At 47.7% G+C, this 23,743-nt stretch overlaps 1 protein-coding gene across 1 annotated transcript in view; it reads left to right on the top strand.

Moving 5' to 3' along the window:
• RAPGEF1 (Rap guanine nucleotide exchange factor 1) overlaps positions 1-23,743 on the top strand; it is a 740,344-nt gene that overhangs the window by 258,236 nt on the left and 458,365 nt on the right. Inside the window, exon 8 of the mRNA XM_069609296.1 lies at positions 13,101-13,284. Within this exon, the coding sequence (XP_069465397.1) occupies positions 13,101-13,284 (184 nt within the window). The remainder of the gene's footprint in view (positions 1-13,100; positions 13,285-23,743) is intronic.

Below are 23,743 nucleotides of genomic sequence, written 5' to 3'. Positions count from 1 at the left end.
ACGAATTCTCCCCCCTCTTGGACCTGTCCATCCAGATTTGGGAGTGGGCCGTGCTTCATGGTGTCTGGCTGCTTGCAGTGCACATACCGGGCCAGCTGAATGTCACAGCGGATGCCCTCAGCCGGCGGACAGTGGTCAGCTACGAGTGGGAGTTGAAGGCGGTGGTCCTCTCATGGATTTTCTCGCGTTGGGGCACACCGGAGGTGGACCTCTTCGCTACAGCGGTAAACAAGAAACTTCCTCAGTATGCCTCCAGAGTGGGGCTGGGAGCCTCCTCTCTGGGGAATGCTCTCAAGATCCCATGGCACAACATGAGAGCTTACGCCTTCCCGCCTCTAGTTCACCGAGCAATTTGCAAGCTGAAGAACTCGGTGAACTGCTGCCACTCATAGCCCCCTGGTGGCCGGCCAGGGTTTGGTTCTCAGAGCTTCAACACCTGTCGGTGTATCCGCCGAGCATGTTACCAGTGACCCCCGATCTTCATCAGGGGGAACAGCAGATATGGCACCCCTCCCCACAATCGCTCAGCTTGGCGACATGGTGCCTGAGTTCAGTTCTTCAAAGCATCTTAACTTGTCTACGGATAACATGCGTATTATCCAGGCAGCCAGGAAACCCTTGACCAGATCCCAATACAGGAGTAAATGGCTCAGGTTCTGTCATTGGTGTTTGGGAAAGCAGTTGGATCCAAGGGTGGGTACAATTGACACTGTGTTGTCCTTCGTGTCCTCCCTCGCAGAGTCGGGTGTTCACGTTCTGTTCTGCAGAACTTACCTTTCAGCGGTCTCCGCTTATCTTTCTACAGACCAATGTTCCTACTCTCTGAGTAACTCGGTCGTCAAGAGGCATTTTGCTGGCTTGACACGCCTCTACCCTCCAGTTCGTAGTCCGCACCCGCCGTGGTACCTAAATGTAGTCCTTTTGAACCCATGGCCACGGTGGACCTCAAGTACCTATCATGGAAAGTGTCCTTTCTGGTCGCCGTTACCTCAGCAAGGCGGGTGAGTGAGCTCCAGGCCTTGTCAGTGGAGCATCCCTTCTTGGTCTTTCACAAGGACAAGGTGGTCCTACGGACAAACCATGCCTTTCTACCGAAGGTGGTAACTGAATTCCATCTGAATCAGTCGATCTCCCAGCCGGTCTTTTTTCCCGAACCCTACCTCAGAGGCAGAAAGGGTTCTGCACTGTCTTGATGTCAGAAGGGCCCTTAAGTTCTACCTTGACAGGACTTCCGAGCTTAGGAGTTCTTCTCAACTTTTTGTGACTTTCGGTAACTCTCAGGGTAAGCAGGCGTCTAAGGCGACTATTTCTCAGTTGATCGCCGCCTGCATTACAGAGTCTTTCACCGTCCAAGGGCTGAAACCTCCCAAAGGTATTCATGCACACCTGGTGCGGGGCAAGGCAGCTGCAGTTGCTTTTCAGTAATATGTCCCCTGGGAGTCCATCGATAGGGCAGCTACTTGGGCCTCCCCATCCGCTCTTTGTAAGCATTATTGTTTTGACGTGAGCTCGAGAGCTGATGCTCAGTTTGGTCAGGCTGTGCTGAAGAACTTTTTTCAATAAGGAGTATTTCCATCCACCCGTAGTTCCAGTTAGGAGTGCTTTGGAATCTCCCATAAGTATGGAGGAAAGGAGACGGGATGCAGGAGTATAACCAGGTTACTCACCGTAGTGACCACCTTATTCCTTGTCCATAGTCCCCTTTCCTCCATACGCCCGCCTGCCGTCCCCTCTAATAAGGTTCCTCTGTTATTGCTAATAGGTCTCTGACCTGGCGATAGAAAAGGACTGACGGGCGATGCGCGGGGCAGAGCCAAGGTGGGCGAGGTTACGGCCGCGTGCCGGGCCCCGCGCAGAAAGAGAGGAAGGACACATTTTTTAAAACATTTTTTTGGTTGCTTTTTACAAAGTGCTCCGGTCCTGTTCTACAGGACGGAGAGATGTCCCATAAGTATGGAGTAAAGGGGACTATGGACTAGGAGTAAGGAGGTCGGTCGGTGAGTAGCCTGGTTAATTGGCAACCAGGGTACATGTAGCCTAAGTGGTGTTACATCTTAGATCATGGACATTTTAAGTATAGCGAGCACAAGGCGCAGGATTAGGCTAAGAGCAGTTAAGTCTATTGCTGGGTTGTGAGTAGTTCCTTTACCTTAGCTCGGAACAACCAAAATGATGTATCAGCTCTTATTGTCATAGGTAGGGCATTCCAAGATTTGGCTGCTAGCACGGGAAAGCTAGGCCCCCCACCTGTTTTCAGGTTGAACCTTGGGACGATGAGTTGGTGTAGGTATGGGGAGGGATCTGGTTGGTCTGGAAGAGTTCTGTCTTGTTATGCAAAGAAACAAGGAGGGAGTACATATTACAATGAGCTTACAGGATATATACATATTACAAGGTAATATGGCCCAGCTAACTATCACCCTATCTCTATCACTCCTTTCCTGGGCAAGCTCCTGGAGAAACTTGCTATCTCCCAGCTTAATCTCCATGCTGAATCTGTTGGTAGGCTTAATGACCATCAGTCTGGCTTCAGAGCTGCCAGAAGCACGGAAACTGCTCTCCTGAACATCCGTGAGGACCTGCTCTCGAACCTTGACTCTAACATTCCATGTGTTCTCATTTTGCTTGATCTCTCTTCTGCCTTTGATACTGTCAACCATACCATCCTGCTCAACCGTCTCCGTGATAACCTGGGTATCACTCGTCAGGCTCTGGCTTGGCTGACCTCTTTCCTCTCAAATCGACCCTCCCAGGTCCAACTGGGGTCTTTCCTGTCTGACATCTTTTTCTCTACCTGTGGTGTCCCCCAGGGCTCTAACCTCTCTCCCTGGCTGTTCAACCAGTATCTGGCACTTCTCGCCCACCGCATCGCTGCTCTCTGCCCCAACTTTCAGTGCTATGCAGATGATACTCAGCTCATTTTCAGGCTACCCTCGGCCTCCTCTTCTCCTTCCCTCATCTCTGACTGTCTTTCTGCTATCCAGGAATGGTGTGCCGCCAACAACCTCTGCCTTAATGCCAGTAAGACCGAGATTCTACTCATCGGCACACCCACTCCCTCCTTCCCTGCAGCTCTCTGGCTGGCCTCTCTTGGCCCTCTTCCTGCTCCTACCTGCAAGGCAAGAAACCTCGGGGTCATCTTCGACTCCACACTCTCCTTCTCTCCTCACATTTCTGACGTTTCTAAGAAGTCACACTACCAGCTGCACCTCCTCAGAGGTATCCTTCCTTTCCTCTCCTTCCCCCAGAAGCTCACTGTCTCCAGAGCCCTGGTTCTCTCGAAGCTGGACTACTGTAACAGCCTCTATCTAAATCTGCCTGCCTCTACTCTCCGCCCTCTGCAACTCATCCAGAACAGGACTGCGAGACTTGTCCTTGGCCTCAAGCCCAGGGACCGTATCTCTCCAGGACTGAAATCGCTACACTGGCTCCCTGTGGCTGCGAGGATTAAGTTCAAAACCCTCTGCATTGTCCACAAGGCCTTCTGGGGCCTGGGGCCAAATTACCTTCAACTCTCCCTTCCTAAATATCTTCCTTCTCGAGCACTTCGCTCTTCCGCCTCCAACTCCCTCTGGGTCAGCCGCTTCTCCAAGCAACGAGTTGGGGGGAGATCTCTCTCCGCAGCAGGGGCCTCCCTCTGGAACAGCCTTCCTGCCTCCCTGAAACTTGAGGAGAACCATCTCCGGTTCCGGAAGCACCTCAAAACCTTCTTCTTTGCTTCTGCTTTCTCTCTCCCTCTCCCCTGCTAAATCACTGAAACTGTACTGAATCAGCAACTGGGCCACTCACCAATCTCGGTCCTTGGCCCAGCCACTCTCCCCTGCACTGCCTTCCTGGCAACCCCTGCACTGCGGGACTGTCTCTGTATCCCTACAGCCCCCCATATCATATATCATATCAAGGAATTTACAAAATATTGACATGATAATTACAGTGCGAAGGTCAGGTCGGCAGGACCTCTATTGCAGGCCAGGCAGAGGGAAAAGCAGTCTAGGTTATTACAAGTGGGAGCTTTGCAGGTCCTGTTCTACGAGCCACATTTTGGCTTTGTTCTTAAATGAATGGAAGGAAGGTTCAGTTCTTAGAGGATTAGGAAGTGAGTTCCACAGTTTAGTAGCGGGAACTGCAAAACTGGATCCCCCTGCTTTCTGGAGCTTGAACCTTGGCAATGAAAGACAGTGTAGCTGGGCTGATATCTGAGGGCGGTTGGAGGTGTGGGGTAAGAAGCGAGTCACAAGTTTTTCTGGTGCCTGGTTACCAAGGCATTGATGTGCGAGTGCTAGTGATTTAAAGGAGATTCTTTGGGAAACCGAGAGCCAGTTAAGGCTACGTCTAGTGTCGGAGATATGCTGGTTCCTTGGGATGTTTAATGCTGCCCGAATGGTATTGTTCTAGGTTACATGTAGCTTGCTAAGGTTCCTTCGACTAGTCCCTAGGTATAGGGCATTACAATAGTCAAGTTGCAAGCAAGTAGCCAGCCCTAAAAGTCACTCACCACCTCAATTCTATACATACACACAGCACACCATTTCTTACTCGCCAAGAGTCAAATGGTGTCGCCTGCACATTTTGCTCCCTGGACTATGCTACACCTGGTCTCTTTGTGCAGAGGACAGAGTCTGTGCTCATGGGGACACTTTTGTATGTGACACTTTATACTTGGAAACTGTTCACAAGGTATTTGCTACAGCACATGGGTTATGTTGGCGACACTGCACACATGGTTCATGCTGAGGGGCCTGCACACTGGGAACATGCTAAGGATGGTGCACCCATGGTTGATTCTTAGGACCCAGCGTAAGGTGAACACTCCTCTTTTTTTTCTTGATATGTTCTTTTTGCTAGAGTCCATTGTTTAGAATTATCTTTTTCTCACAGCCATGCTTAATCTAATGCCTCTAAGGGAGGCACTGTATTAATCGCCCTCTGCCTTAAGAGCCCTTCAGTCTCCCATGGAATGGATCCCTCAAACATGGCCCATAGAGTCCCACAGTGGATGCGGAACCATTTTGTATAGCTGGGGTCCTTTTTATGCCCACTCCTCAAGGTACCCTAGATGGATGTTAGATTTGTTCTTTCTGTTCTAAAGAGTCACATGACTATACATTTAGGCATATGTAGATGCTTGTCTGTGGAGAATGTGGATTTGGTCCTTTGTGTATGAACACCCTCCCAGAATGTTTGGCTGCCACTTGTTTAACTACAGCTTATTTATTTATTTTATTGGGCATTTATAAGGGGCTTATACAACAAGGCAGAGTTTCAAAGTGCCACAAGACAATAGGGAAAGGGAAAGGGAGCAAGAGAACAAATACGATTAAATCCTAAAACAGAGGTCCTACTAGGCCTTGTGACATTTGGAACGTGCATTTAAAGAGAAGGGGGTGGTGGGAAAAAGGCTGTGTTGGAGGGTCCCCCAGGGGGGGGAAGTGCCAAAGGGGCCAGTTGCAGAGGCAACAGGTAAGTGCAAGGGCGGAGACATCCTAAGTGAAGAGGGATTTCATCCACCAACCAAGTGCAGGCCTGAGACAAATGCCCAACAGTAATGTGTGGGTCCAAAGATCAAGTGCAAGTTGGGTGGGGTGGATGCTGGTGGCGATTGGGCCCATGGCCAGGACCTTATCGGACTATGGAGGACCAGGCAGCCAATCTCAGCGACTGTGGGGAAGGTTAGCAGGGGAGAGAGAGGGGGAAGGAGGAGGAGAAGAGAGAAGTCTTGAGTTGTTGCAGAACTTGAGGAGATCTGATTCAAGATGGAGAGAGAGGGAGATTATTCCAGAGGAGGAGCCAGCCGAGGAGAGAGATCTGCCCCCCAGCTCTCTGCCGCCCCAGCTCTCTGCTTGGAGAAGCATTTGACCAGAAGAGTTATGATATGATGAGATGATATGGCATTTGTAACGCGCCTATACACAAGTGTTTCAAGGCGCGACGAGGCAAGGGAGGGGGAACAAAGGTATGACGGACAAACGATCCTACTAGGCCTGGTGTCATTCAGATCGTGCAAGTGCGTGGGAAGCGGACAGGGGCAGGGCAGTACATGGTACAGGATAATAATTAGTAACGGCCAGCAAGTGGTAAGTGCATGGGTAAGTGCGGACAACAGGTGTCGGGGGCAGGTAAGGGGACTGTGGGGATACAGAAACAGTCCCCAATTGCGGGTGTTGCCTGGTGGGCAGTGCAGGTGTGTGATGCTGGCAGGGGAGGACATGGCCAGAGATCGGTGGTGTCCAGGTAGCCAGTGCAGTTCCGGTTACAGCCAGGAGGTCAGCAGAGGGGAGAAGGAGAAAAAGCAGAAGCAAAGAGAAAGGTTTTGAGGTGCTTCTGGAACCAGAGATGGTTCTCCTCAAGTTTAAGAGTGGGCAGGGAGGCTGTTCCAGACAGAGGGACCAGCCGAAGCAAGAGATCTACAGCCAACTAGTTGCTTGGAGAAGGGACTGACCGTGAGTGAGTTTTAGGCAGAGGAGCGAAGAGCTCGAGAAGGAAGATATTTCGGAAGAGGGAGTTGAAGGTATTGAGGCCCCAGACCCCAGAAGGCCTCGTGGACGATGCAGAAGGTTTTGAACTCAATCCTTGCAGCCACTGGGAGCCAGTGCAGAGATTTCAGTCCTGGAGAGATACGATCCCTGGGCTTGAGGCCATGGACAAGTCTCGCAGTCCTGTTCTGAATAAGTCGCATAGGGCGGGGAGTAGAAGCAGGCAGATTAAGAAAGAGGCTGTTGCAATAGTCCAGCCTAGAAAGAACCAGAGCTCTGGAGACGGTGAACTTCTGGGGGAAGGAGAGGAAAGGAAGAATACCTCTGAGGAGGTGCAGCTGGTAGTGTGACTTCTTAGAGACGTCAGAGATGTGAGGAGAGAAGGAGAGTGTGAAGTCGAAGATGACCCAGAGGTTTTTAGCCTTGCAGGTGGGAGCAGGAAGAGGGCCAAGAGAGGCTGGCCAGAGAGATGCAGGAAAGGAGGGAGCGGGTGTGCCGATGAGGAGAATCTGAGTCTTACTGGCATTAAGGCAGAGGTCATTGGCGGCACACCACTCCTGGATAGCAGACAGTCAGAGATGAGGGAAGTAGAGGAGGAGGCCGAGGGTAGCCTGAAGATGAGCTGGATGTCATCCGCATAGCACTGAAAGGTGGGGCCGAGAGCGGCGATGCGGTGGGCAAGGTTGAACAGCCAGGGGGAGAGGTTAGACCCCTGGGGGACACCACAGGTAGAGAAAACGATAGCGGAGAGGAAGGACCCAAGTTGGACCTGGGAGGGTCGGTCGGAGAGGAAAGAAGTCATCCACGCCAGAGCCTGACCAGTGATACTCAGGTTATCACGGAGACTGTTGAGCAGGATGGCATGATTGACAGTGTCAAAGGCAGGAGAGAGATCAAACAGGATGAGGACGCAAGGGGTGTTAGAGTCAAGGTTGGAGAGCAGGTCCTCACGTATGTTCAGAAGAGCAGTTTCCATGCTTCTGGCAGCTCTGAAGCCAGACTGATGGTCATGAAGACAACCAACAGATTCAGTGTGGAGATTAAGCTGGGAGATGGCCAGTTTCTCCAGGAGCTTACCCAGGAAGGGAGTGATGGAGATTGGGCGATAGTTAGCAGGGCAGGAGGGATCAGCAGAGGATTTCTTAAGAAGGGGGTGCACAAGGGAGTGCTTCAAGGGGGATGGGAAGACTCCAGTGGCGAAGGAGTGATTGCAGAAATCAGCCAGGGAGTCGATGTGGTCCTTGATAGTTTTGGAGGAACAGGAGTGAACCTGTTTTGACGAGACATTCATAGATCTGACTTGTCTATAAACCTCATCTGCGGAGAACAGGGGAAAGGCAGAGAAGGAGGGAGGAGAGTTGGCTGCAGAAGGGCCAGTGGTAGAGCAAAGAGTGGGGGGAGGGAGAGGATAGGAGGAGAGAGAGGACAGGATGTCCTGAGGTTTAGAGATGAAGTGAGAAGCCAGTGCCGTACAGAGGGCCTGGGAGGGGACAGGAGAGCTAGAGACTGCAGCAGGATTGGCCAATTCCTTGCAGATTTTAATGAGTTCAGCCGAGTTGTTAGATGCTGCATAGACACAGGCTTGGATATGAGCTCTCTTCTTGAATAGGACAGATAGCCGGTATTGCCTTTGCAGCAGGCGGAAGGCCAGTTTGGCAGAGGATGTACATGAAGCACACCATTTCCTCTCGGCCACCCTACACTTGTGTTTTAGGGTGACGAGGTCTGAGTCGTACCAGGAGTTGCACTTGGCTTTGGGCTTCAGGCGGATTCTCATGACAGGGGCAAGGATATCAAGAGTATCAGATATAGCAGAGTGGAGCATGGAGAAGGCTGTGTCAGGATGAGAGTTAGCCAAAGGGGTCTGGGGGGTCAGAAGGTGGCGGCGAAAGCCTCAGCTGACACGCGCTTCATGGGTCGGATGACCGAGAAGGTGGGTGGCAGTGAAGGAAGTGGCTTGGCCTGAGTGGTATGGAGGGTGAGGTGGGAGGAGAGGAGAAAGTGATCACTCCAGGAGAGCGGAGTGGTGAGAGGGACAGAGAGGGGAAGGTCTGAGGAGATCAGAGCATCCAGGGTGTTCCCTGCACAGTGAGTTGGGCCAGAGGGGAGAATGGCGAGTGAGAGAGTTGCAGAGGTCGCAAAAGAGTCCAGAGGAAGGACAGGAGGCATCATGGCGGATGTTGAAATCTCCAAGAAGGAGGAGTTGAGTGGTTGAGGCCAGGAGTGAGGAGGAGAGGTCCGCCCCCTCCCAGAAAAAATCTGACCAGGTGGCCGATAGTAACCACAGTGAGGGAATGGCTAGGAAAGAGAGAGAGCCTGCAGACAAGGCATTCAAAAGAGGAGTAGGCCTGTGCAGGGGTGACAGAGGCAGGAATCCACTATGGGAAGATTAGAGCAACCCCCCCACCAGAGCTGTTGGACATGGGCGCAGAGAGGATCTTGTAGCCATCAGGTAAGAGTGTATCAAAGCTGGTGACAGAGCTGGCCGTGAACCATGTCTCAGTGAGACCGAGGACATTGAGGTTCTTCTAGAAGGCGGCAGAAATCAGAGGAGTGTTTTGATAGCAGAGCGAGAGTTTAGAGTGGCAATATGGAGAAGGTTGCCATCCTTGAAGGACTTCCGGGGAGGGGTACAGATCACAGGTACGCCCTGCGGAGGTGTAGAAGAAGCTTGAGAGGGGGCAGAGAGGGAAGGGGAAGGCAAGGTAGCCAAGAAGGAGTCAGAAGGGGGAGGCAAGGTATTCACGTAAAGGGGATAGGGGACAGCAGGAGAAGAAAGGAAGTTGATGAGGCGCGGGAAGCGTCTATCAAAAAGGTGCAGGTTTGCCTGAGGGCTTCGACCAAGACGTTCCCATAGGTCTGGCGAAGGCACGACAAAGAGGATGCCTGTGAGAGTTTCCTTGGAGGAGGCACTGGTGTAGGTGTCAGCGATAGGGAGGCCTGGGTTGGAGACCAGAATGTCCTTTTTAAACCTCTTCCTACCAGATTTAGTGAGGAGAGCAGGATAGTCAATAGAAAAGCAATTAGAAAAGATAGGAGAGACGAGGAGCACCATAGAGTAGGTGTGAGAGGAGAGACGTGGAAGGGAGAGGGGAGGCACTAGCGAGGGCACAAGTGTAGGCAGACAAGACAGCGAGAGGTACGCAAGTTGAGCAGTAGGACAAGACAACGACACTCAGGATTAAGGGGCTCACAAAAAGCACATTATTGTTAAGACAGGTGAGAAGACACACCGAAGTTTGAGATTCCTGAATGGAGAGAAAAAGGCCTAGTTTTCACATCACAAAATATTTAAATACTGGTACAGTGCAGTTTATAACAAAAACATGGAATAAACACCTAATTTGGAGCAAGAGGATCGAAGGGTTCTTGAAGGAGAGTATTTAGAAAGAGAGAACTGCAGTTAGCAGGCCAGGCCAGACCACTGGTCCCAGGTCACAGACAGCCTTATGGATGATGCAGGGTGTCTTGCATTTGATCCTAGAAGCAACTGGGAGCCAGTGGAGAAATTTTAGGGCTGGAGAGATACGATCCCTGGGCTTGAGGCAAATACGATAAGTCTTGCAGCCCTATTCTGGATTATTTGAAGAGGACGTAGAGAAGAAAGAGGTAGGTTAAGGAAGAGGCTGTTGCATTAGTCCAGCCTGGAGAGGACCCGAGCCCTAAAGACATTGAGCTTCTGGGGGAAGGTGAGGAAAGGGAGACTGCCTCTGAGGAGGTAAAGTTGAAAATGGGCCTTCTTGGCAAGGTCCAAGATGTGAGGAGAGAGAGAGGAGTTAAAGATGACCCAGGGTTTCTGGCTTCAGTGGAGGGAGAAGGAGGGGAGCCCATAGAAGGTAGCCAGAGTACAGGGGGGGAAGCGCAGGAGCAGGTGTTGTGACAGGAAGAATGTGATTGACAGCCTACGCTGTGCATGAATGGAAGAATCCTGCTTAAAAGACAAGGGTTTTGGGACTAGAGGCAGAGTCGACCACTGGGAGAAACACCCAACAAAGAAACTGTGAACGAAACTTGCTGCAACCTCCTAAACCTTTGAATTGCCAGGTGAAGCCCTTCTGCTGTGCTGACCTCATTTTTCACCTCGACAGAAGCTCCGGATGGAACAACTTCTCCCCTTGGGTTAGTGGGACCAACTATCCCGAGACTAACTCCACTGCTCCACCATCCCCGACTGGCTGCGCGTTTTTTCGTTGCTGTGAGAGCCCAATGCCAGGGATCGAGTGTCTGTATTCGAGTGCAAAGTCTGTCGCGGAACGAATTCAACCTCAAGCTCCAGGAGACTCCTAAGGACTATCCCAAAGCAGGACCTCCAGGTCCAGAGTCCCCTCACCAGAGTGCCAGACCAAGGGTTCAAAGAGAGTCCAACCGGTGTCCGAGATCCGCATCGGTGCTGTTTGCAAAGCGCTGAAACCGCGAAGTGCTGCTGAACCGAAAAGAGCCCTCCAGACGTCCTCCCTCTTGTCCCTACGACTGAGGCTTAGGAACAAGGGTCTGCACCGCTGCAGCAAGACCGAATCCAGCTGGACCACTCTTCTTCAAACCAGAGATACTGTTTAGGTTTGGGGTACTTACCTCATTTACTTTAGCCACGCTCTTCTCAGTTGGGAATTGCATTGGCTTATCATTTCGAGTTGATTTCAACTCTCTTCTCAGAGGCGTAACAGCTTGTGAACCTACAAGTGATTTTTAAACAAACTCTCTAACTTTGTGCAAGACATTGATTGAAGAAGTGCCTCAGATCCATATACTGTGTCTCCAATGACTTTGGCTGTCATGGCTCCTTGCAGACTTTTCTAGTCCATTGACTTTGATACTGTTTGTCCCTCATAGTTGGTAGCTTGTTGTATACTGTTACTGCTGGGAAAGGCTTATCTAGATTTCATTGGAACATTTAGTTGTCCCCACATGTACTGAGAAACTGTCTAACCCTTTTCTTTCCCTAAACCTTTCCTTTCTACAAACCTCAATCTGAAAAGTTACTAGTGGGATATATTAATGCCAATACTGCCCTTGTGATTGTAGTCACCTCAGGGTGTAGGAATTGTGTAAGAAGCATATCCAAAGATTATCCACTAACTTGTTTTGATTCTGGAAAGTCATTTTAAAGTATATTTACATAGTTGGAACAAATTGCCTTTTTAGAATGCTTATTTAAAAATTGATGTTAATTAAATAGCTATTTATAACTGAAACCTTGAGTGCAAGTGTTACTTGGCTACTTGTATTTACGGATTTCATTTTTACAGCTCTACAGCTCACATGTACCCCTCTTGAGATAGGCCTGGCTGCTCAGTCACACAACCAACTTGTGTGTAGTACAGACCTATACCAGAAGTTGGGTTACCTAATACCAAGCAGATAAGTGTTGTGTAGTCTCACAAAGTGTGACTGCACCAATTCCTATCTAACGCCTAGCAACTGTGTTGCATCTGTTCTTTTGAACAATCACCAGCACAAATAACTTACTGGCTACAGATACATTCTAGGGAAAAGCATTGTTGGACACAAGGCGCCATTCTTCTTAGGGATTGGACTTCTTGTTGGGGAAATCCACTTGTGAATTGGTTCCATCTGTATAGGCATCCCTTTACTTACCACCCTTACTGATTTAATTAAACACGTTTTAACAACCTATGGTGAATGTATATGTATTATTGAATATTGTGCGATAGTATCACCTGCTTGTTTCTTTTTTAGTGTGCGTTTAAGGCCTAGAATAAATATACTCCTGTCTAAATTGAATTAGTGTGTGCTTCACTGTGAGTGGACTCATTGTGGACCCTGGCCGCCCTCACTCTCCGGAGATTAGCCTTGACTGCTCTCCATTGCTACCTTGATTGGGTTTGGCTAACCTCCAGAATTCCCCTGTTCACAATAACTAGATTGGCCACCTAAAGTCTGTCCACCAGGCCAGATTCTAGAAATCCATCTTAACACTGTTATCAGGCTGGGACAGTGTTTCTAATGCTATATTTTGCACAGTAATTGTACCATGCATATATTATACAGCACAGTAACTGATGGCCAGGTTCTTTGCATCAATAATTCGAGCTTACCTTGGCTACTGGTATACTATCTGGTTGATTTTCTGCTAAGGATCTAAATTGTCATCCCTTGGATGATGTAGAGTGGGTGACCAGAGGCATATGGGAAGGGCATAGGTGAGCCCTGACCTCGCCTTTTCTCATTCACAGCAGTGCTGATCCGTAAACAATTTACATGAGCATGAGGCTACACCCTCTATTAGCAGAGACTCTGTTGAGTACACACCCTTTTGTAATGGGACACTAAATCAGGTCAAGGGATCTGCCCTTCATTTTTAATCATTAAGTGTTTAGAAGATATACTTAGCGAATTGCTGTCTGTCTATCTACTGTCCTAGTTCTGTTGCTTGTTGCATCTGTGTAGTAAGGAATATGTGAATAAACAAGATTTTGCTGCAACAGTGCCTTATCCTAAATTAGATAAGAGAAAAGTGTTGTCCTGTTAGCATGCAGGAAACTGTTTAAAGGGGTTCCAGACAGTACTTTGCGGTGCCCTTGCTAGGAGCAGAATCAGTCATTGTTTTCAATCTTATTCAAACTATGCCCTTTCTTTTTCCCACCTTCTCTTTGTATTCCTGACCAGGATTTTGATGTGGACTGTTACGCCCCACGACGACTATCTGGCGGAAGCCACTCTTATGGAGGAGAGTCCCCCCGTTTGTCGCCGTGCAGCAGTATAGGTAAACTCAGCAAATCAGACGAGCAGCTCTCCTCGCTGGATCGAGACAGCGGGCAGTGCTCCCGCAACACGAGCTGCGAGACGCTAGGTGAGTGTCAATCCAAGCCTTCTGACCACTGTTATGCTTTTTGTTTTATCTCCTCATATAGAAAGTTCTTCCCTTATCAGTCATACCAGGAGTAGGTGAACTCACTTATTTCATGTCAATTAGTATTTATTTATTTTGTTTTATTGTTTAGTCAATTGCCTTTTAACAAGTAAATACTTAAATCACAACAAAAACATAATCATACAGACAATGAAGGAACATGTACAAAATTCATATCATACAAATAAAATTAATTGAATATACTGAGAATTCCTTTTACAAACCTGAAAATCATCTTAAAACAGCAGTACTATATACTAAGTGGATCCTGATCAGAGGGGACAACCTTTTTGTTTCATTCACTAATTCCTTACATTAGACACCCTTAGCTGTGCAAAAATACCCAACTGTACATTATGCAAAACTATTTTTTAATTTAAACATGTAGTCAGTTGCTCGAACAATGATGTGGTCCGAGCATTAGCTTCATTATCTTAACATCTATTGCTCGTAATTCATGGCAGAATTACAATACTACCGTTCCAGTGGGCAACTTCTTGATGAAATTACACCATACCCTGTATAATGCAATATGTATCACAACTGTAGGAGAGTTCAAACAGTAGGCCTGGAAGTAAATTGATTTGATATTCTCGGATCTGTGTACCAAGCTCTCATAGGTGCCCATATAAACTGTACTCAAATTAGGTCACTCAGTAAATAGATGCTTTGCAGTTCCCAGGCTTAAATTCGATAGTTTCTCTTTTCCACTGAGATGCCCTATTCTGACCCCAATACGTTTAGTATCGGTAGTTGGTTAATCCGAAGTTGCAACGTCAGCCAGGGTACTTTTGGACTACGACACAATACCATATACCGTTGAGGACTGTCATATCTGTGAACCACGTTAGAGATGTTGTTCAAGCTCTTTAAGGTGGCAACATGATCGTAGTTCTTGTTCCAGTCATACAAGTCGAATTTAGCTTTAAAATAAGCTTTTAGTTGTTGGTATCCACCCCTGACAGACCAGTCTGGGTATCAGCGGATTGCTTGGAAAGTCGTTGTTACCAAATCGTCAAACGAGGCATCTTTATAATGTCCACTTCTCCCACAGTTTGCCCCAAGATTTTTAGAATAGGGCATAAGGGCGCCATTTTAGCCTTTCAAATATAACTCCACCCTTTTTCTTTCAACCTGTCTCTGCAATGAGATTAAGCCTAGCTCAAGGCGTAGCACCTCCATTGGGGCGGATGGTCGCAGCTTTCGTAACTTTCTCCAGAACACTCCCTCTAAGCAATGTAACCATCTCAAATCGTTCATAGTCAGCGCCTCAAGGCTGTATAGAATCGCAGGACAGAAGCACTACCTATAAAAGATGAATGTGCCCTTGAGGGAGTATCCTGCGGACTGCTGAGCAAAGTTATAAAAAAAAGGTGAGTCAGCTGTACTGCTTTCCTCCTTTTATTTGCGATGATATAAGAGTAAGTGGTCTCTGCACTCATCTCTAGACCAAGATAGGGCTAATGATCCACATTCTCAACACTACTAAAGAGAGTATCCAGCTTCACTCTGTTCCCAGATATTAATAGGATCTTAGTTTTTTGCAAATTGACCTTGAGGTAATTTTCCTCAGCAAATCTGGCCAATTCATTCAACTTTGCTCTACAGCCGCTCAGTGTATGGTTGAGGATGATGACCGCATAGAACATACATGCAATTCATGTTTGGCCAATCTTAGGAGGGCACCCATCAACAGTCAGCATTCTCTCAGCTAGGTCCGATATGTACATATTGAATAAGAAGGGGGCCAACACACTGCCCTGCTTGACCCCCCTACCAATCAATACAGATGCAGATATACCTCCATTGTTATCCAGCCTGATTCCTGCCCCTGTCCCTTCATGGAGCCTCTGTGCCATCCAGGACAACCCAGAGACTTCATTTTATTCCAAAGCCTGACCCTGTTAACAAGGTTGAATGCTGATTTAAAATCAACAAATGCTGTGTACAGGACTGGGGCATCTTTTTGTTGCCGCCTCTAAAATGAGACAATCGAGCAGAGGTATGTTTTAGAAAATCCTGGCCAGAAACCGGTCTGAAAGTCGTACATAGTTTTCTCAGTTTGGACCCAGGCCTCTAGTTTTTTCAAGACAAGACCGAAAACATCTCCCCAGTCACGTCCAACATGGAGAGCAGCCTGTAATTTTCTGCCATGGCCCTGTCTCCTCCTCTTAAAGACAGGGCCATGCACAGCCTGGCTCCATGTGGGCGGAATGGTATGCTCATTGCAGCCCTTATCAAACAGGGCCTTCAAATAAGGTAGCCAACCCTTGGGGTCACTCCTGAGGACCGCATTGGCCAGGCTGTTTGGACCAGGTGCCCTAGAAGATTTTGCGTTTTTGATGGCTGCCAGTATGGCCTGTGTGGAAGTATCTACTTGGATCCATATTTCTGGCCCCAGCGGCCCGTGCCCTTTGTGTGCCCAAGCAGGGTTTCACATTTTTCTGCCACAAATCATCCCCAGGTACCCGATCCCACACCGCGTTGCTGTCTGACCTCCCAAAATGGCCGGCGCAAGGCGGCATGAGAGCGAGGCGCTTGGTTGCTAGGCAACCCGACACAACATCATCAAGCCCGCTCCACCGGCAGGCAGAAGATGGCGGCGGAACAAGGCCAGGATAAAGGCCATCACCCCCTGTTTGCCCCTTCGAGTCCCCCACTGCCAGGCATACACGGAGGTCGAGAGGGCTGGAGCCCATCTCCCTCGTGTGCCACCAGTGGACCCTTTCTACAGCAACAGCTGCAGCTACGACGCAGCCACAATCCGATCCACTTGGATCCATATTTCTGGCCCCAGCGGCCCGTGCCCTTTGTGTGCCCAAGCAGGGTTTCACATTTTTCTGCCACGAATCGGCCCCAGGCACCCGATCCCACACCGCGTTGCTGCCTGACCTCCCAAAAATGGCCAGCGCAATGCGGCATGAGAGCGAGGCTCTCTGTTGCTAGGCAACCTGACACAACATCATCAAGCCCGCCCCACCGGCAGGCGGAACAATGCCAGGATAAAGGCCCTCACCCCCTGTTTGCCCCTGTTCGCTCCGGTTTGTGAGGATATGCAGCTACACCGAGCCAATGCAATGAGGAGCCCCCGCAACCCACTCGAGCGGTCACCGTACAACAACACCAAGGTGAGCTACAGCCATCACCCGGCGAGCAAATCTACATATACTCGCATCATGTCTACCATTCTTCTCATAGCATCAGACACGTGCGTCTACTATCGTATCCCTGCACTGTACTGCAGCCCAGTAACCCCACCTCTCTTGCACACTGCAACAATCATATTGGCGCCAGATTGCCTCCACCAGCCCACCACCTGTATACCTGCCCATCGAACAAAAGACTTAGCACAAACTATTTGCCTATGCCTAATAAGGAGACCCGTGCTACATACAAAATTACAGGAAGGGGTAGGGGCTATAAATAACGTGATGGAAGGGAAAACGAACATTGAACCTACACAGGGGGGTTCAGGGAAATTCATGGACATCAATATTGGTTTACTCAATACACGCTCTTTAACTAAACACGCGATTGACATCAAAGATATGATTAGCTCCAACAATTTTGACATCTTCTGCGTAACAGAAACTTGGCTTAAAGACCCAGTGGGGCCTGCCTGTGAGCAGGCCATACCAGATGATTATACTATTTATTTTGACAACAGACTGCAGGGCAGGGGTGGTGGGGTAGCAATTATTGCAAAAAATAGCCTCGAACTTTTTAAAGTGAAACTTGGATTTAGTGGATGTGAAGCATTGCACCTGAAATTGGTGTTTTCACCCAATAACTGCCTCAATCTAATAGCTATATACAGACCACCGGCACTGGTCTCAGACTTCTCTCTGGAACTCTGTTCATACCTAAACACGCTAAGATCTGTCAATGTATCGACGGTCATCATGGGAGACCTGAATCTATGGCGAGGTAATGAGAAGGACAAAGGAGCCATTGCTCTGGAAAAAGCACTGATTAACCTAGATTTTAATGTACTTAACAAGGATCCCACCACCCCTCAGGGTAACCAGTTAGATTGGTTGTGTGGATATAACGTATCCTTGCAAGACTGCAGAACCACACCATGTATCTGGAGTGATCATTTCCTGATATCAGCTCACTTAAAATTGCCTTCATACGCACATAAGCATAACCCGCATACTAAAATAGCTACTAGAAATTTTAAAAAGCTAAATAAGCCACAATTAAAGACATGCATTGATAAAATTCTGAATTCCTTTCAGGATCACGACACATGTGACATTCTCTTAGACAAATATAATAAGCATCTCCTCAAGCTGGTGGAGTCTGAAGCACCCCTCACAACAAGGTTTGTTAGGAAAAACAACAACAGCCAAATTTGGTTTACTTCAGAGCTCCACTCTCTGAAGAAGGAAAAGCGGTCCTTGGAAAGAAAATGGTCCATAGATAAATCTGAGGTTAGCAAAAATAAATGGAAAAGCAAAGATAAGGAATATAGGGACAAAATCAAAACAGCTAAAGCTGAATTCTTCAACTCGGAAATAGAGCATGCAGACAACAAGACCAGCAAACTCTTCAACATTCTGAAGAGTATCGAAAAACCCGCAGCCATTACTCCTCCTTTTATGCCCACAGAGGCCGATTGCAATACGGTCCTAAATGCATTTCAAGCCAAAACGGATAAAGCCAGACAAAATATTATTAAAACTAGATCCACCGCTAAACAGGATTTGCCACCCACACAAATGAGGGCAACTGTCAGAAAACAGTTTTTCAAATTTGACCCCATTTCGGAGGCAGATATGCTTGAGTTGCTGAATAATATGAACCCTACTACTTGTGCAGAAAACATCCTACCTCCTAGCATCATTCTCCAACATAATGACATTTTTGCTCCGGTCTTTCGGAGAATAGTGAATGCTTCTTTCCAAGAGGGCACAGTTCCCAGAGACCTCAAGAAAGTCACTATTACACCACTTATAAAGAAAGTTGGCTTGGATCCCAAGGATCCAGCTAACCTTCGTCCGATAACCAACTCGAACTTTATTCTCAAACTCCTAGACAAGGTTGCAACACAGCAACTCCAACATTTTGTAGAGAATCAGGGAGTTCTGCACCAGCAACAGTCAGGCTTTAGGGCGTCTCATAGTACAGAGACAGCCATGCTGGACCTGCAGAATCGGATGCTGAGTTTGCTCGATAAGAACAAGTTAGGGTTATTAATGCTCCTTGACCTAAGTGCCGCTTTCGATCTAGTGGACCATCATCTACTCATTAAGGCACTTAGAGAAAATGTGGGGTGCTCTGAAAGAGCCCTGGACTGGCTTTTGTCATTTCTATCTAATCGCCAAGCTAGAGTCCACTGGGGCAACAGTTTTTCTGATCCCTGTGATATCCTTTTTGGAGTTCCCCAAGGTGCTAGTTTATCTCCTATGTTATTTAATATATATATGCTTACTCTGTGTAGCTTACTGGTGGAAGCAGGTGTGTCGTTCACGAATTATGCGGACGATACCCAACTCATACTGGAACTGGGGGGCAGACACCACGCTAAGGACAGTGAACTGATCGCCAGGATTTATATGACAATAGACGATTGGATGCAGGCAAACTGGATGTGCCTGAATGATTCAAAAACGGAATTGATGCTGTTCGGCTCCAGCCGCCAGCTGGCAAATTTGGGACCTCAGTACAATTCTTTTCTAATCAAAAATGCCACCATTCAGGTGGCTTCTACAGTGAAAACACTGGGTATGATGGTCAATTCTGCGGTCGACTCCCATGCCCAAACTAGCTACCTACATAAGAACACAGCGTATTACCTGAGATTGATGAAAGCTATCAAGCCGTTCCTTAATGAAGGTAATATGGCCACGATAGCTAGAGCCATTATTCTATCACGGCTTGATTATGGTAACGCTTTGCTGCTGGGGGCCTCTTCCAAGGACTTAGCTAGCTGCCAAGTGATTCAGAATAATGCGGTCAGGCTTGTCAAGAACTTAAAGAAGAAAGATCACACCACAGCAGATAGAATATCACTGCACTGGCTCAGGGTAGAAGAGCGTATCAAGTTCAAGGCCCTCTGCTTGGTGCACAAGTGTTTCTATGGCTCTGCTCCGGTCTATTTGAAAAAGAGCCTAGTGCCCTACATACCGAGGAGAAGTCTACGCTCGGAGGGAAAATGTCTGCTGTCAGTCCCCAACTTCAAGCTGAAATCTGGCTTGGGCAGATCATTCTTGGTGATGGCCCCTAAATTATGGAACAGTTTGCCCGAAAGGTTGAGGTTAGAAATAAACCACCTTACCTTCAGGAAGCATCTGAAGACATACCTCTTCAGATGAAGAGCCTGGGGAAAGTATTAATTCGGGGTCTCGGATAGGCCCAATGTCTGTTACTTTATGTCTGTCTGGTGTTGATGTTGTATTGTAAGTGCAAGCGCCCTGATGCCTACGGGCTACCGGCGCTATACAAACTAAAATACATACATACATACATATGATGGACGCTCACCCCATATCATTGCACACAATACCTATGCTGCTACTATGGCCTCACTCCTGCCCTATGACGTTGTGCTCAACACGAATACCAATGATGTCTGCACTGCTGCAAGTAAACCTCATGATTCTAATGTTGTTTTTGATGCCGTATTGCCACCCAATAATGCTTATGTCGTCTATGTTGACTCCCTTATGTCCCATGTCGTAACGCCTGACACCAAGGCCAATGATGTCCGTGTTACCACACTCTTACCTCATGATGCCAATGTTGACTGTGATGCTGCATTCATACCCCCTGATGCTAATGATACATATGTTGTACATAATCCCCCTGATGCAACACCAAGCATCAAAATCAACACTAACACCACAGCGACACCCCCCCCCCATGATGTTCTATACCCTAGATCGAACACAAATTCAATGATCACCGCTTGCATGCCTCCAGACCTCCTCGTACTCCGATCTGAGAAGCGTGCAGCGCTTACCCTGTAGCAGACCACACGTACAGATGAATCCAAAACTCGATTTCAAATCAAAAGCCAAAGAGTACAAAAAAAGCTAGAATTCATGCTAAAGCTATCTTGTTTGAAGCCAGAATCCAAGGAGCCCAGTCTAACACCAAAGAGATTTTCTCGATTTTCAGAGACCTAGGGACCACTACACCAACACCACAGAATTTTTCCAAGGATAAAACTTGGTGTGATGGTATCCAATCTGCAATGAACGGGAAGCTTAACACCCTCTAAACTAAAATTCAGACTCAGACTAGACAAGCACTCAACATCCCAACACCCTCCTCCATACCACCACTCCCCCTCTAGGAGCACCAAACTCCTTCTCATCCACACCTTGTAATTTGATTATAAGTGCCTTTATGGTGGTATGATACCTAGTAGGCAGAAGCTCTGAGCCAATAGATTGCCTAACCCCAATAATGAAGCCACCACAAGGCCTCCCCTGAGTACCCTTTCTTGCCAATGTCTGGTGTGTTACAAAGCCTTCAACATGTACCCAGTCCGTTAGCCAGGTCTCTTGGCACATGAAAATGTCATGCTCCAATAACAAAGGCAAGGATCCCTCTTGAGAAAACAGATGGTTATTGCCTCTAGTGTTCCAACAAAGGAGCCTTAAACCCCAGTTAGAGGCCTCACCCTGCTGGGGTAAAAAGCTTTTCAGCTATTCCCAGCACTGTACATTTGCAATGGTCTTTGGCATTTGTACTGGTACGTTATTTGTTTCACATAACATGTTACGCTCCCTAGAACATTTATCACAACTGGTTGATGGCAGCACAACAGTCGCCTTAATGTCAAGTTCATATCCCAACGCACCAAAAGGCTCATGCAGGCGTATTAAAGCAGCAGTGTCCGGCAAACAGCAGTGTAAGCGTGTCCCTTTCCTTCCAGCAATATCTATCTGCTCAATAAGGTCAAAATCTGTAGAGTATTGAGTATCCTAAGCGTAGGTATCTTAGACAGAAGCCTCAACACTTCGGGCATGTTAAAGTATTTTACACCTTGTTTTGATTTCAATGGCGCAATGGAAAGAATTAGGGGGTCCAGAGTAATGGGGCTAGGCAAATGTGCTAGGCTATGGTGCTGTGCCCCATTGTCCACTTTGTCAGCTACAATCGTCACACAGCCTTTGACTTGTTTCACTCCATTAGATAGCTTGTGTGCAGCAATAATGGCCAGTGGTACATTAGTTACAAGGATTTCCTTTGGTCCCAATGTAGTTGCATCAGGGACATCCTTCACTAATCAACTAGTAAGGGTTCCAGCAGTTTTTTGCTTCCTTGCCTTTTTACGCAATTCCCTTCTCCTTGTTTTTTTGATTTTTACGAGGTCGCTACTGTTGTGGTGTACACTTCCAGTGACTGTATTACGGATGCATGAGAAGCCTGATACTCGGTTCTTTTCTTTGAGCGTCTCCGCTCCTTATGTGTCTTGTAAGTAAGAGGAGAGCCCTGGATCTCTAGAACCTCCGCAGGCAGTTCGGCCGTCCCCTGTCCCAGCTATCTTCACGCTGTTCCAGATGACTCTCCATCAGTGGCAGAGAATTAGGTGCAACCTGATTCTGCTCATATTTATCCGACAAGCGCTGAACTATTCTAACTTGCTGTTTTAGAACCTCATGAATACGACCACACAGTTTCAAGAGGATCTTTACAGCGAAGTGCAGAGCTCCTGTGTTAAGGTTTGGTGCTCCCAATGCTGGTATTCTCCATGGTACTATGGTCAATGACTTCATTGGGGGACCGCTCAGGTTCTGTGGCCGGAAACATATCAGGAGTCAGTGGCATTTGAGAAGGCAGAACGGTAAGCAGTAAATGTACAGCAGGAGGAGAGAGGAGACTGTGCTAAAGGTTCCTCTCTGTTTACAGTGGCTGTTTCTTGCGAGACACCAGGTGGTTCATTTGCCCCTTGCAACGAATAACCGAGTGCTAGAGTTATTTTTGTCAATCTCTACAGCAGAACAGTTGCTGCCACCTGTGGCGTCCACCTCTGCTAATGTAATCAGTATGTCCAGATTACCTGGCTCTGAGGTAGCACTTGGAGATTGCAGTGTCTTGATGTAGATTCAGCTGTGGTGCACAATCCATGGGGAAGTATGCTGTAATAAGCCCTCGAGTTGTTTTTGGGTGTATGCTTTGCTGCTGCTTTAAGGGTCTGGAGGGCAGAGGCACGGTAACCTGTTCTGTGCTGGTAGAGGGGGAACACGTTTTTACTTTGCAGGATTTCAGTTTTCAGAGTTTGTAACCCTTGCGTTTGCTCACAATCTTGCTCGACATGTTTGCAGAGTTAGGTAGTATCTGCTTTGTGTGGCCTTGGCGCATGCGCTGCAGATACAGAATTAGTAAAAAGCAGCAGGAAAGGTGGTAGCGCAGTAGCAGTCGCTTCAATTACAAAATGATTACCTTTTAATCAAAGTCAAGGATGTATAACATTTGGCGCGCAGTGCCGCCTCGTCGAACCACCAGCAAACCACTTCCTCACTCCACTTAACCGCTCCACCTACCGTGGTGATGTGAAGATGAAAAGGCTTATGCTGTTCGCAACGGAGCACACCTCCAGAGGTAGACGGAGAAAAAGCCCTGGCACAACCACTGGCAAACCACTTCCTCACTCCACTTCACCACTCCAACATTAATCAAATGAAAAAAGTATTCATAAGAGGGAAAGCGACACACATAATCTACCCGTCAATTAGTGCTATTGCGAATTGAGTCAGTGATTGAGTGCTTGTCTGGACCCTGCCACAGCGTGCTGTCTCAATAAAATAATGGTCAGTGATTCTCGGATGGAAAGCAGGCATGGATTGCTACAAACCTTATCCATGTCTCTGAAGTTGACTTGGTCCAGGGATAGTTGCATTGCCTCGCAGTATGTTCTTCTAATGCCTAAAAGAGAAATATCACTAGCTTCAAAGCTTAACAATGGTAGCAGGTGCTTTGGTAGCTCCAGCAATAGCTTTGCTTAGGGAAGGCCCCAAATATTATTTTGTCATCTAATGGTGTTAGGAAAGAGTTCTCTGTACAGCACCTATCCCTCCATTTTAATGGATCCCCAAACCTTCTGTTTTTTTTTTTTTTTTACCGTAGCTTTTTATAGTGCAGTGAAGCCTTCAGCCTCACTACACTGGCTTTTGCTCAATTGTCACGGGGAATCTGACATGTCCTTCAGGCTGGAAAACATTCTTGTTACACTGTTGCCACTTTTGGTAACTTGTATCTATCATTTGTGGTCATTTGTTACTGTATAATGTATGTTACAGTGCAGTACAATGGGGTACACTTTTTATTTTGTCCTAGACTAACATTCAGAGGATTTCCGGTTACTTTAGGCACAAGCTGCTGGCTTGGTCTAGTCTCACCAGGATCTGTGTGTCATCAGCATAAGAGAAACACTGAACCCGAA

The sequence above is a fragment of the Ambystoma mexicanum genome, chromosome 8, assembly GCF_040938575.1.
Source record: "Ambystoma mexicanum isolate Mex_15411 chromosome 8, UKY_AmexF1_1, whole genome shotgun sequence".
Classification (NCBI taxonomy): domain Eukaryota; kingdom Metazoa; phylum Chordata; class Amphibia; order Caudata; family Ambystomatidae; genus Ambystoma; species Ambystoma mexicanum.
Note: the sequence above shows the minus strand (reverse complement) of the source record. Positions and strands in the feature narration are given on the sequence as shown.